Source organism: Leptonychotes weddellii, chromosome 2, assembly GCF_054177405.1.
Source record: "Leptonychotes weddellii isolate Sample4059 chromosome 2, ASM5417740v2, whole genome shotgun sequence".
In the NCBI taxonomy this organism is placed as follows: Eukaryota; Metazoa; Chordata; class Mammalia; order Carnivora; family Phocidae; genus Leptonychotes; species Leptonychotes weddellii.
The window spans coordinates 99,359,601-99,375,191 of record NC_138370.1 but is presented as its reverse complement, the minus strand read 5'-3'; the positions used below and the strand labels follow the sequence as shown (position 1 = coordinate 99,375,191).

The 15,591-nt window shown below is 34.7% G+C and overlaps 1 protein-coding gene across 1 annotated transcript; it reads left to right on the top strand.

The window, feature by feature from the left end:
* Window positions 1-1,165: 1,165 nt before the first annotated feature.
* On the top strand, window positions 1,166-15,591 carry AIMP1 (aminoacyl tRNA synthetase complex interacting multifunctional protein 1; the record flags this gene model as incomplete). The annotated part of the gene is made up of 3 exons (XM_081812026.1): window positions 1,166-1,405; window positions 6,818-6,986; window positions 15,346-15,591. Coding segments are annotated over 3 exons (576 nt in total), but the record flags the coding sequence as incomplete, so codon positions are not given.

Sequence of the window (15,591 nt, the reverse complement as noted above, 5' to 3'; positions counted from 1 at the left end):
AAAAAAAAAAAAATATTTTACATGGAAAGTGGAATTTTTAAAAATTTGTTAATTAGATTAAAAATTGCCCATTATTTTGAGTTAGCTCTACCTCTTCTTTTGTAAACTGTTTTTGTATAAATTGTGAATGTCCTTACACAAAATCATTCTTTCCCACTCCAGGCAGAATTCATCTCTGTGTTTCTGTGTTTCTTTGTGTATGTAATGTTTGTCACATATTCATTATGTATATCTGTCTTCCTTAAAAGAGATTTTCAGTGCCTTAGATCTCAGTAAATATTTGTTCAAAGATTAAATAAAGGTAAGGTATAGTTGAAAAGGAGTGCTTCTAAGTCACAACTGCGTGCTTATCTCTACACTGCAGAGTGCAGGTAAATAAGTTTTTATTTTGTTTTACATTTTTTTTCTGCTAGAGAAGCTTAATGTAAACTTAAGGACTATGAACTCTTTACAGGTTGCATTTCCACTCAGTGACCAAAGTAATCAAATGCTATAAGAGTTAGATTATCGACATATAAATAAGAGGAGGATTTTTAAAACATAATCAGAATAGGGACGCCTGGGTGGCTCTTTTGCTCAGATAGTTGCTGTGGATAAACCTAAAGCCCTAATAAGTCTGAGAAATACAAGAAGTAGAGAAATTTGTTGTATACTTATTGGTGTGTTTAACTGAAGAGAGAAACATTTTATCAGTGAAATTATATTTGATTGTAGTTCATTCTCTTAGCTGGTACTGATTGTGGTGTTCTTCCTAAATAAAGTATTTTTCCCTTTCTAAAGAGTCACAGTAAAAATTTTAAAGGATTTTCTCCAGCTCTGTTTCGGGGAAAGGCAGACTTTCTCAATAAAGGTCCTTTTAGTAAATATCTTAAGTTTTGCAGACCATAAAGTCATTGTCACAACTACCCTGCCAGCATCCATAGACAATATGTAAATGAATGAACATAGTTTACCAACTTCTACTCTCTGTCTTTAGCTAGAGATTTAGACAGTTATTCAACTGAGAAACAGCCAAAATAGGGCTCGAGATACTATGACTTGAATAATTCTTTCTTTTGTTATTATTTAAGTGAAGGTAGGAGATAAACACTCTTTCTTTTAAAGCTCATCAGTATCGATGTTAGGGAGTTTTTTATAGTTTATCTTGTTTTTGTTTTACTTCTGATGTTTAACCATTCATAAATATTTTTTAGGAGAGAAAAAGGAGAAAAAACAGCAGTCAGTAGCAGGAAGCGCTGACTCTAAGCCATTAGATGTTTCTCGTCTGGATCTTCGAGTTGGTTGTATCATCACTGCCAGAAAACACCCTGATGCAGATTCTTTATATGTGGAAGAAGTAGATATTGGAGAAACAGCCCCAAGAACAGTTGTCAGTGGCCTGGTGAATCATGTTCCTCTTGAACAGGTAATCTGTACAGTTTAAATTACTTTGGCATAGATGTCACTTTTTCTTGATGTTTTTCCATATAATTTTGTATTAGGTGAGCCAGTATTGATTAGTTCATTTGATTAATTTTAATAAAATAAATTTCACCAAAAAAGTACACTAAAACTACCAAAACTTGCAGTAGCATTGTAAGTTAGGATCAAATTCATGAAGGTAGAAAGAAGAAAGATGCATTATTTTTTCTCAGTTTTTAAAATGTTTTTAGTTTGGTATTTTATGTATAATACAGTATAAATATTTTTATCATCATTGTTATTGTCATGGAATTTTATTACTCCTTGATTTTTTTAAATCACTGTATATAAACCCAGAAAGCATCAATCTAAAAAGTAAGAGTAAGAACAAGTCTTCGTCGTCTTTTTTTTTTTTTTTCTTATAACTCAAGAAATATTTTCATACTTGAAGTAAAAAGAGGAGAGGGCATTATGGAGCTTAAACTTATAATTTTTAATGGTATTTATTTGTTAAAAACTAGATGTTTTGTATTTTGTTGTTACTTTGGTATTTAAAATATGTGTGTATGTGTGTATAGACAGACACACGTATGTATTTCCAATGACAGTGGAAAAAATTAGGCAGTAATGATTTTAGTTTGGTCTTTCAAGACATCTACAGTAATTTGGAGTTATCTGTCTCTTTCTTCTGCTCCATGGTGCTTTGGAGATACTGCAAAGGCTGTAGATTTTAACATTAAAATAGTTCTGCTTCTCTGTTCATTGCTAACTCTGTTGCTTATTGGCTTTGTGAATGTGGATAAATCCCTACATACATTCATTCATTCATTCATACTTTCAGATGCAAGTATTTATTGGACACCTGCAGTATACCAGGCACTGTTCTAGACAAAGGATGTAGCAGGGAATTAAAATGATAGGTAGGTAGGTAGGTAGATAGATTTGTTTAGAAGAAAAAAAAAATCCTGCCTTTGTGAAGCTCACAACTCTATGGGGGAGTCAGAAGATCATGGTATATAGTATATTAAATAGTGGTAAGTATTAAAAGAAAGAATTTAAGAGTTGTTGGAGTTAGGATGATGTCGTTTTGTATAAAGTGGTTAGGGAAGGCGTTATAAAGAAAATGACTTTAAGTAAAGCTCTCAGAAAATGAAGGAAAGTCCTATGTCTCTGGTAGAAGAGTATTTCAGGCAGTTCTAAGTTGGATATATGCCTGGCATGTTCAAAGAACAGCAGGAAGCAGTGTCATTATAGCAGAGTAAATAAGGGGGAATGTCATGCAATATGAAATCAGAAATAAGGATGCCAAATGACATAGGATCTTATAGATCACTGTAAAGACTAGCTTTTATTCTGAGTGAGATGAAAGCTGTTGGAAAACTGTGGAGCTAAGGAGAAATGTAGTCTGCCTCATATATTGATAGGATCATCTGGCTGCTCTGTTGAGGGGAGAAAAATGGAAATAAGGAGATTAGTGAAGAAGTTTTTCTTATCTATAAAAAAAGATAGACTTGGTCCATGTGTGTGCTTTTTTTTTTTTCCTGTTTAACATGCATCTTGTGTAGGACCAGGACTTCTTCATAACTACTTATGAAGTTAGGTTCATAAGAAGCCCTGGAGAAAAGAACCAATTGATCTTGAGCCAACTCAAATTGGAAAAACTTCTCCTCCTTTGGGCTTCATCTTTTTTGTTCCCATGAGTTGCAGACAATATCTTCTCTTCCAAAAGCTGTCATTCATAGCCTTAAGCAAAGCTATTTATATACACATCTGTATCTAACCTATCAAGGCAGTAATATTAAACATTGTATAAAGTAGGAGCACTTTGTACTGTGTAGATTTGTGTATTTTTCCAAGGTAAAGGTCCATGGATATCATCTGTTGCCTTAACAATTGCATATAGCTAACCCTCTTGTTTTTTCTTATACAAATTTGCTATAACTGTTTTTTCCTAAAGTGGCAATTTAAATTATTTGTATGAAGATCTTATTCATGAAGATGTCCGAAAAGGGGGCCTCTTGAATTTGAGTCTTAGGCCTATTATTATTATTATTATTGTTATTTTAAATCATAGAATCAATAAATTTGCCATAACATTTGTTTATAAAACCATTTTTTATTTAGAATGTGCCTTTTCTCTTCTCCTGCAGTGATAGTTCTCTTGTATGCCATTTTATTTTAAGCCTATTGAAAGGATATAAACAGTTGTGTACCTATTTTTGCTAATTGGGAAAAATAATTAAGACACTTCAACTTTTGAAGATTAAAGAAATCTTTATTCACTTCTATAACAAATTGTAGAAATAGCCCTAAATGTTAATTGCGGTGTACATGATGCTTGAGTAGTTAAATGATCAGCAGTATTTTTTTTTTTGATACTTGTTATTGAAGTCTGTTTGACTTGCAATGTTATATTAATTTCAGGTGTACAATTGTTTCAGTGATGTAACATTTCTGTGCATTATTCCGTGCTCACCACAATAAGTGTAGTCATCATGCAAAATTACTAAAATATTGACTATATTCCCTATGCTGTACTCTTCATCTCCATGACTTATTTATTTTATAACTGAAAGCTTGCACCTCTTAATCCCCTTCACTTATTTTGCCCATCCTCCCATCCACTTCCCTTGTGACTACCAGTTTGTTCTCTGTATTTAAGAGTCTGTTGTTTATTTCTTTTGTGTTTTAGATCCTACATGTAAGTAAAATCGTAACAGGATTTCTTTCTCTGTTTGATATATTTCACTTAGCATAATACCCTCTAGGTCCATCCATGTTGTATCACATGGCAAGATTTCATTCTCTTTTGTGGCCAAGTAATATTTCATTATATCTATATTTACATTATATACATTACACACACACACACCCCTTTATCCATTCATCTATCTGGACACTGGGATCGCTTCCATATCTTGGCTATCATAGATAATCCTGCAGCAAATACAGAGGTGCATATATCTTTTTGAATTAGGGTTTTCATTTTCTTTGGGTAAATACCAGTGGTAGAATTATTGTATCATATGGTATTTCTATTTTCAGTTTTTTGAGGAACCTCCATACTGGTTTCCACAGTGGTTGCACTGGTTTATTTACATTTCCATCAACACTGCATGAGAGTTCTTTTTTCTCCACATGCTTGCCAACACTTATTTCTTGGCTTTTTGATAGTAGCAATTCTGCTTGGTGTGAGGTGATATCTCATTGTGGTTTTGAATTGTATTTCCCCAATGAATAGTGATGTGAGCATTTTTTCATGTATCTGTTGGCCATCTGTATGTCTTCTTTGGAAAAATATCTACTCAGGCCCTCTGCCCATTTTTAATTGGATTGTTTGTGGGGTTTTTTTTTGGTGTCGAATTGTGTAAGTTCTTTATATATTTTGGATATTAATCCCTTATGGGATATATCATTTGCAAATGTCTTCTCCCATTCGGTAGATTGCCTTTTTGTTTTGATGATGTTTCCTTTGTTGTGCAAAAGCTTTTTATTTCGGTATAGTCCCAATAGTTTAATTTTGCTTTTGTTACCCTTGCCTCAGGAGACATTATCTAGAAAAATGTTTCTATGGCCTGTGTCAAAGAAATTACTGCTTTTATAGTTTCAGGTCTTAGAGTTAGGTCTTTAATCCATTTGAGTTTACTTTTGTGTATGGTATAAGAAGGTGGTCCAGTTTCATTCTTTTGCATGTTCCCAGCACCAAATATTGAAAAAAAACCTCTTTTTTCCATTATATATTCTTGCCTCCTTTGTCATAGATTTTCTGGGCTCTCTATTCTATTCCATTGACCTATATGTCTGTTTTTGTATGAAGAAGGCACTGTTTTGATTACTACAGCTTCGTAGTGTATCTTGAAAGCTGGGATTATGATATCTACAGTTTTGTTCTTTTTCAAGATTGCTCTGGCTGAGGATATGCTTATGGCTAGAATGACTTTCTTTGATGCCTGTTCTTGATTGGGCAGGGTTTACTTCCAGTGCTTTTAAGGGGCTTGTGAGCTCAGTGGTGGACCAGCACTCATTTTAGCTGTTTGCAGTTAGCCTCTGCAACAGGCATATGAAGGGCAAAGCTTGCTCCCCGCGCAGCCTACAAAGAGGCCTTCTTGCGGGAATTGTGGTTATGCTGGTGTGTAGGGTTATCTCCCCTTCTTTTCAGGGCACTAGTCACTTTGGAGTGGTCTAAGCCCTTGCCGGCCTGCTGTGTAGGATCTGCTTTGGAAGGGCATTTCCTGATGCAGGTAGATTGAGGTACTTGGCTGCAGGGAATGCTGGGCTGGGGGGCATGTGGTGTTGGTAAGTTAGATGAAGAGGGATAATACTGGCTCCTGCAAGCTTCAGACCATCTAGGGCACAGAGGGCAAGAAAAATGACGTCTTCTAGCACTCCTTTCTTTCCCAGAGATATTTCCTATAGATCTCTGCCTCTCTAGCACATCCTAAGATGAGTCAATAAATCTCCTTCACATATACCTCAGGCACTTTCCAAACTGCTGCTTTTGCACTGTGTCTAGTGATGGCTCTTTTAGTGTGGAGACTCGATTTACTGTCACCCCCTGGTTTTCCCAGTTAAGTCCTGCTGATTTTTAAAGCTTCTGGAGTTAAGTCCTGCTGATTTTCAAAGTCAGATGTTATGAAGACTCATTTTCCCAGTTTGGGTCCATTTGACCCCCTCACTCCTCTGTGTTTGTGATAGCCCTCCTGTTTGTGGTTATTTGCCAGGGTTCCTGACTGTGTCTCCACTCTTCCTATCCTTTTCGATGTTGTCTTCTCTCTAGCTGTGGATGATCTATTCTGTCAGTCTTTAGGTTGATTTCAGTTGGTTACAGTAGATGTAGTTATTTCATTGGTGTGTCCATGGGACTAGGTAAGCTCAGGATCCTCCTACTCCGTACCTTCCCAAGAGTGATAGAGTCCCAAGAGTAATTTTTAAACTAAGAAATGGATCTTGCTTAGTATTGGAAATGTAGGGAGAAAAAGGATTGTTCATTTATTTTAGTGCTAACACTAAGCTAAATGCTTTACATACATGTTACAATTTAATCCAAGAGTTGGCTTTTTAAATTTGGTATCATTTTCCTCATTTTGTGAAGAAAAACAATTCAACTTTATATAATCTCATTGCTAGTACATGGCAGCTAAATTCAAAACCAAATCTGTTTCAGTCTAAAACTTATTTTACTGAAAAGTCTTGCCTCTGCTCCTTCAACTATAATGTGCTGTCAGTTTGTGGAATTTTTTTTCATGTTTTTGTATAACTTCATAACAACAATAAAAGATTTTGGACACAGAGACAAAGATACATCTACAAAAATAGAATATTTTATATTTAGCATATTAGATGTACCTTAATGTATTCTAGGTATGATAATCTAAATCTCTGTACATTTTTAATCACCAGTTTATGTTTCACACAGATGCAAAATCGGATGGTGATTTTACTTTGTAACCTGAAACCTGCAAAGATGAGGGGAGTAATATCTCAAGCAATGGTAATGTGTGCTAGTTCACCTGAGAAGGTTGAAATCTTGGCACCTCCTAATGGGTCTGTTCCTGGAGACAGAATTGTTTTTGATGCTTTTCCTGGTAAGTATTAGTCATTATTTAAAACAGTTTGGGAACCATTGTTTTCTTCTAATGTTTAGTTTAGAATCAGTCTTGTGTATGACTCCAAGGCTTTACCTTAAGTGACCGTTATTATTGAGATTTTATTATTGAGTTTCTTCAGATTGGTTCGAGATGGCACAGTAAACACAACCATCTAACCATCACCCTCCCCATGAATGCACACATTGCATAAAATACTAGAGTTTGCTCTAGGGAAAATGCTAATAATACTTACATAGCAGAAGAGTGTGATATGGATAGAGAACTAATTAATGTGCTGCAGAGTCTTTGAAGCTATAGATTATCTCAGACTGCAGCACAGAAAAACAAAGAAAAGTTCATACATGGGAAAGAAATGTATAATTCTCAAAGTCCATCTAATAATGTACTTGCATATGCTATTACTTGACTTTAGGATATAAAGGAAAAACTCTGAGTTAAAACTTTTATTTATTGTAATAATCTCAAATGAAGTTGCTTTTCATTTTGCTTGTTTTCTCCAGTAAAATGCTTCTGAGACAGATGAAGCTTCATAATATACTTAAAAGTTTCTTCAAATAGGTCTTTGAAGCAAAAGAGAACTTGGCAGATACAGAATAACTATTTCCTTCATAAAAGGAAGTGGAAATAGTTAGAAATCAAAAGATTGCATTTACTTAAAGGATGTTCATTTGACTAGAATAATGGGGAAAGTAGAAATAAATTAGGCTAACAGGGAGAATCAGGTCTAAAAGTCAGAATTGATTTGGAGATATATTTACAGAAACAGCTGAGTTTTAATAGCATAGCAAGGCTGATGTGATTAGATGGGCCTGCTTTTTTAATCCTATGTTAACTGTATTATGTTTGATAAAATATTAGGATATGAAGGATTTTAACACTGGACTAAGATAGAAAATATGTATGAAAGCATGGGTTCATTTTCTTGAAATTCACATCCCCCCTCCTAATCAAAAGTAGACTAATGTAAAAAACACAGAGATTGTTGAGCAAGTATCTGTGGCTTTGAATGGATGTATATGTCTTGAACCTTGGTAGATTGGAAACCATAATGGTCTGTGCTCTAAGACTCTTTCTTGTTGAACGAGGTTTTGGGAAAATCCCATTTAGAATCATTTCTTAAAGCAGCATGATGGCTTTTGGTTCTAGGAGCAAATGATTACCCCTCGGCTACCACAATATCAAAACACTTTCCCAAACCTCACACTTGGGGGTAAATCATCATTTGTATACCTGACAAACCTGAAATTCTATTGAGAAGTCTTAACTCACTAAATTGGAATAGAATAACAATAAAAGTAAACTTTTAAGATTCAGCATGCATTTTTAAAAAAGGAAATTCTGTTTACCTTTCCAAGTTAACATTTGCCTTCCTTTCTAAAATTTAAACGCTTAAGATTTAGTATGTTTTCTTTACGTTTTATTTTCTGATGTAAATTGTAGAGTTACATGCTTAGAACTGGAAGAAATCATATACTTTAACCCACTATTTTACAGATTTGGTTTGAGGCCCAACAAAACTTAGCTACTTGCTTAAGGTTATATAGAGTTTAGTGAAGGGATCAAACAATAAATGTGCTGTAATTTCTAATACTATAGCATTTTTGTTTGTTGATTGTTGCTTGCTGTGACTTAATATGGATTATTTCATTAGTGAAGGCTTATAATTCATTCCTTTATCTCAAAGAATTAACAGGTAATATTTCAGCACTTGAATCAGGTTTACCTGAATGCTACTGTTGAGTAAATTGAAAGATTTTCTTTAGTTAGTCAATGACTCAGCATTAGAGATGCTAGTAGCCCCATATGAATTTCTTGTCTTCACTATATTCTTTAATCTGTCCGTTTAGCTATTTGTGTGTTTATATTTACATTGTTCCAAAGTCTGATATTTCCTGCAAATTCATAGTTTCCCTTGTGCCTCAGCACATGGATTTGTGGAGAAGGTAAGAAAAATAGTTGTAAAGTGAAAGAAGCAAAAACTTAACCTTTAAAATAGCCCGCGAGGTTATTTTCTTATCACTTGTAATAGCTTAACCAAGGTGAACAGCATCAAGTAATTGATAAATTTTAGGATGTGAGGTCTGTTAATGCTCATCTTGCTTATGCTTCCATATCAGTTGCTTCTGTAGCAGTAAACCTGAAAGGAGGTAACAGTTAATACTACACAACAGGCCATTACTTTCACTTTTTTTTTTTTCTTTTTCCAGTGAGAGCCATGGTTTATCAGTGCTTTATTTCTCAGCATCTGTTTTACATTTTAAAGCTTAAGGTGTCTGCTGGTACATTTTGATGTTCACTTGATGTGCTCAGTGTCTGGAAACTTACATTTCATGTTATGTAAAGTGTGGTATAGAAATTGCAGTTGGGGCTCAAACCTTTGAAGTGCTATTTGGCCTTGAAAAGGCTTTTACCCTAACAACTATTTATTCCAACTACAAATCCAAAAAAGTACATAGAGTTTAGAAGATGCCAAATAATATTTTTATAACAATGGATAGAAACCCTCACCACCCAGTACTTTTTAAATTTTCAGTGTGTGGAGCTATGCATTTTAGTATTTGAATGTGGTAACTACTCCCAAAAGCACCAAGCAAAAACAGCGTGAAAATAATATAGCCAGAAGACAGTGGCAGCGACAGCCACTTTTTGACGGTGCACTGTTTTGTCTAGTAATAAGTGAGAATTTGCATTCAGACTTTTAACTTCCAAGATCATGCTTATTTCTTTTGATATTGTCTTATTAATAAATGTAATCAGTGGTTATTACAAAGCATGTATGATATATGCAAGTGTTGAATTTTTCGATCCATTTATTATTAAAAAAGATATTTGTCTAAATTTGATTTTTCAAACTTGTCTGTATTTGATTCTTCTCTCCAAAACCCATTTCAATCAGGTTTCTCTGCTCACTGTTTTCCCAGAACTATTCTGATCAAGATCATGAATTAATCTCTGTAGCTAAATATCCATGGCTAGTTTTTAGTCTTTTTCTTAACTAACTTGGTTTCTGGCACCACATTCACCTGGCGGTCCCCTCATTGGCTGCCCTTCTTATCTCCTTTGCTGATTCTTCCTCACCTCCCTGACCTCTTGACATTGAAGTGTCCTAGACCTTGGTCTTTGCCCTCTTCTCTTTCTTTCCACACTTGGCCTCTTCTGTTTTCCTTTCCATGTTCATTTTTTTGGCTATTTTATCCAGTCATTTATCTGGCTGCCTATTCGACTTTTTCACTAACATATACCAAGGAAGAATACATATCCCCATCTTTCCCCTAGAATTCCCTTTTTCCATAGTATTTCCCATCTTATCTGATAGGAACTCCATTCTCTCAACTTCTTTTTATTTTCTCACATATCTTCTTCAGAAAATCCTAGTACTTGTACCTTTTGAGCATATCTAGAATCATTCTCATCTACACCACTACCACTTGGGTCTTTGTGCCAACATCTCTTGTTGGGAAGTCAAAACCTTCTAAATGGTCTCCCTTGCCCTTCTTCCATCTATTTTCAATGATAGCAGGGAGATTGATGTAAGTCAGATTGTATTACTCCTCTGCTCACAACTATTAAAAAGCTTTTCATTAGACCCAGAGTACAAGCCCAAGTTCTTACAGGGGCTTCCCATTATCTCCATTTACCTCATGTACTCCACAAACCTTCATTGATCACTCCAGTTGAGCTCTTTCCCCAATTAGCTACATGACTTGGTTCCTCATCCTATTGAAATCTTTTAAATGTTATCTTTTTTGTTTTTTCTTCAAAACACTTATCATCATCTAATATACTATACATTATTATTATCTGCCCACACAAAAATGTAAGCATCATGAAATCAAGATTTCTGGGTTTTTTGTCATGGTGGTTATTCACTGCTATATTCCTAGCATCTAGAAAAATGCATGGCATAGAGTAGGAACTCAATAAATTGGTTAATGAATAGACAGAAAGAAACGTACTAGTAAAACATGTAAAGAAAACCAACAACACCCGCCCCCACCCCCCCACCAGTATTTGGAGAACAGGCCTGAGCATCTGCCTTTGTTATTGTCAAGATTATTCCTCGAACCACCAAACCACTTTTCTCTGTTGATTAGCTTTGTAAAATTAATTCACTTTTTTTCTTTTAGATTTTATTTCTTTATTTGAGAGAAAAAGAGAGAGCACAAGTGGGGGGAGGGGCAGAGGGAGAAGGACAAGCAGACTCCCCGCTGAGCAGGAGCCTACCACAGGGCTCCATCCTGGGACCCTGAGATCATGACCTCAGTGGAAGTTAGACACTTAACTGACTGAGCCACTCAGGCACCCCAAATTAATTGACTTTTATTTGCAAAGTTATACTTTAGCTTTTGTGCCATAGTTACAATTTTTAGCAATAATTACAGTTATTATATCTCAGAAATTCAGTTAATTAAACATAAAATAATTCTGTTAGTGCTAGGCTTTTTATGGACATGGCAGATATCAAAGAGAAGCTGATTATCAATGAGCATTCTGTGTAAAAGAATGGCCTAATTAAAATGAGGTTTCTGGTTCTTATTCCAGACTTGTGAATGCCTGGGACTTTGGAATTTGGATTTATTGCTTTTTGTAGGTTTTAAATTCTAAGAAGGTGGTCATAGCTTTTTACATCTGTACAAACTCCTCTCTGAACTATTTCCTATTGCCTGTGTGCTTTGTTTATAATGAATTGGCCTAAAATAGTGTCTGAAAGATTAGTTCTCTTACATTATGTGTAACCATTTCCAAATGGTGATTATTGGCATGTGTTTAGCAATTTCAGAGTTTCTGCAGTTTTTAGGTTTAAGAACTTTTATTGATATCATTTAACTTCTTTGGATAACCATGTCAAAAAGGAAAAAAGGAAAGTAAGATTAGAAGGACATAATACACAGGAATGATGAAAGACTTCTCTGGACAATATAGTTCATTAAAAAACAATTGTTTAGGGATGGCTGGGTGGCTCAGTCGGTTAAGCATCTGCCTTCGGCTCAGGTCATGATCCCAGGGTTCTGGGATCGAGTCCCACATCAGGCTCCCTGCTCACCGGGGAGCCTGCTTCTCCCTCTGTCACTCCCCCTGCTTGTGTTCCCTCTCTAGCAGTCTCTCTCTCTCTGTCAAATAAATAAATAAAGTCTTAAAAAAAAATTGTTTAAAATATTAGGTATGTTTTTCATGGTAGGTGATTTAAACTTGCATTTCAAACTAGTTTTATACCCTACCAAGTAGTATATTATTGAGAAACATTTTGAGTAAGCCAGAAAGTTAACAGTGCATCCAAGACTTTTCAACTCTAATTTATATTCAGTTATCCTAATGTGACAAGTTCTAATTATAATCTCAAAATTTTATTTGTCTGAATCATGTTTCATTTATTGAATAAAGTTTCACAACTACATTCAGAGTGTTCAGGTATTGAGTCTGGTGTGTTGAAAGCAACAGTCAAGCTTTAGAGGTTCCTCTTAGTAGTTTCTAGTTTATATTTAGTTCAAGTCTTTGTTCCTGGAAAATTATTAGTCTTAGTTAAGAAGTTAAAGCTTCAGATCTTGACTCCACAGTGCTGGGTGACCTGGGAACCTTTCTGAGGCTTATCTTTTTTATCTATAAGGAGTTTTTAATGTTATCTATTTTGTGTGGGTTTTGTGAGGTTTAACTTTTGAAACACTTAGCTACCTGCCTGATATTTAAGTTCTTAGCTGTAACCTTTATGCCTCAATTTCCTCATCTGTAAAATGGGGGTAATTAATAGTATTTGTGTACTGAGAGGATTGAATGAGTAAATATATGTAAAGAAAGCACTTAGTGTACTGACGGCCCATAGTAAGCACTATGTGTTATGTATTATAAATATTATTTTTTATACATGTCAATATCTTCCTAGATCTGAGAAGCTTAGTTTTGTGCTGCATCACAGTTTTTTTGTATTTGGGGCTTATGTCTGCATTTAGCAAGAACCCACACAATCTATACTCTTGATAAGAAACTTTCACACAAATCTGGGATGCTCTGCTTCTTGAATTAATCCATTAACAGTTGGCAATATCTTTTTGAGGGGGGACCAGGGGAATTCAGAGGCCTACCTGAATAGTATCTCTGCCTCCAGCTTTCTAGAATTCTGGAATGCCCACTCCCCCACATCATCTGTGTATAAGCAAAGTAGGATTATGTTTGTAGACTAAGGAATAGTTTAGAAACAAAAAATAAAAATCTTGTAGATACTTTATATATTGATATTTTTTCTATTCTGTTTATTAATTAGTTCTCTCTTGTCCAGTCAATCAAATGCTCTTAAAAGAATAAGAGAAATCCTTATCTTTTACACTAGTCTTTCAGTTTTAGTTTCATTGTATGTTCTTCTGGCATAGATACATCATTCAATTAACTATTCTGTCATCTCTGAAAACCTGCATATCAAAGGACAGTTTTGTATGTTCTGGCCAGTTTCATGGGCAGTTTCTGAAGAGCTAATAAAGAGCAAAATCACTGTGGCCAACCAATTTACTCAGTTTTGTTGTTCCTGTTGTATGAGTGGAGAATAAAAACCAGTGTAGGTAATAAGATGTAATCAGAATATAAATATAATTAGTTCCAGTAATGTTAAAGATTCTTTTTAAAGTAATTCCAGAAGATTTGAACTTGGTAGTCACTTTAGAAAAGATCTAGAAAGTTGTATTTCTATCATTACTGAATTAGATTTCAGAAAAACTCTTTTTATTACCCTTCGGGAGAACAATTCTTATTTCACACTAATGCTTAAGAGATATGTTACTTTTCTTCATTGTTTCTTGAAGTGATTCTTTATTCCAAATGATAATTGAACATCCCCCCAGTTACTAAAATGATGTTATATTAAACTTTACTTCCTTATCAGTCATTAAATAGAGGGATTGTTTGGTATATTGGTGGCCCTTAAGTAGACCAGATGTATTCTACAATATATTTGTCTTTTGTTGATTATAAACTTCTAGTGTGGGTTATGATAGAGGGGATGGGTTATTACCCACATGTAAGAATGTTATTTCTTTTCTAAAGAACAGTTTATCAGGACGCGAGATGCTATACTAGCAGAACAAGGGTTTTGGTGTTAAATCATAATTTGTTTATCATGTAACTTTGAGCAGCTTATCTTCTCTGAACACCAGTTTCCTTATATTTAAAATTAGAGTGTTGTGTGCATTGTATGCAACAGTATATATTTCTTGTGCTTAGCAAATGCTTGTCCTTGTCTCCTTACTAACCCTTTCTATCTCTTTCCATCTCACCAAATGGAATGGGCAGAAAATGAAACCCAAAGTAGTTATTATATTTAGTTAGATAATCTCAGCATTTAATCCATTCTCCAGTATCAGTAAGAAATCTTTAAGCACTTTGGCAGCCATCTCATCGTTTATTTTGCACATTGAAACAGAGTAAAGCATAAGCTGTGCCACATGTAAAAATATAACACATCAAATTATGCTCTTATCTCTTCACAGTTTTTCTGTATATATAGTGACAAAATGAGTATCTTGTATTTTTGTTTTAATAATTTGGGGGAAAAATAATTTGGGGAATAAGTTCTTTTAGCTGTATTACCTGCAAAAATATTTCTTATAAGAGTAAAAAATAATCTTTCACATTTGTAGGGAAATGACAAAATATTTGTGTGTGTACATATTTAGTTTTAACAAAGCAACTTGTACACTTTCAGTGTTTAAAACTGAGCATCCATCTTTGCAGTGAAACAAACAAAAACATTTTTTTTTTTTTAAAGATTTTATTTATTTATTTATTTGAGACAGAGAGAATGAGAGACAGCACGAGAGGGAGGAGGGTCAGAGGGAGAAGCAGACTCCCTGCCAAGCAGGGAGCCCGATGCGGGACTCGATCCTGGGACTCCAGGATCATGACCTGAGCCGAAGGCAGTCGCTTAACCAACTGAGCCACCCAGGCGCCCAAACAAAAACATTTTTTAATAAACAAAATTACGATAGAGAATATCAATTCTAAACAAGATCCTACAGGTTCTGCTGATCCTCCCATCAGTGGGGCTCAAGTCATCATTAGGAGAGAATTTTATTTTAAAAAAGTCATCTTAAACTGCAAGGGTGTCCGTTAAACATCACAATTAAACATATCAAAGGAGAAGCCATTAGGAAATGACAAATTATTTTATTTTACCAATCAAAAATATAAACTGCTGACATCATAAAATAAAGTAAATGTTAAAAGTAAGTGTTAAAATTCTGATCAGATCTAAAGATCAGAAAGTGTTGCCTAGACAATTCACTATAAATCTCTATGGATAATTTATTTAATATGGTAGCTATGTAACTTCTTTTTCCCCCCCCCCCAATAGGAGAACCTGACAAGGAGCTGAATCCTAAGAAGAAGATTTGGGAGCAGATCCAGCCTGATCTCTTTACTAATGATGAGTGTGTAGCTACATACAAAGGAGCTCCCTTTCAGGTGAAAGGGAAAGGAGTGTGTAGGGCTCAAACTATGACCAACAGTGGAATAAAATAAAATACTTCATTTACTGAACTACATTGGAGAAAACTTTAATAACAATAAAAAGAAATATATTTGTCACTTGTACCTAAAA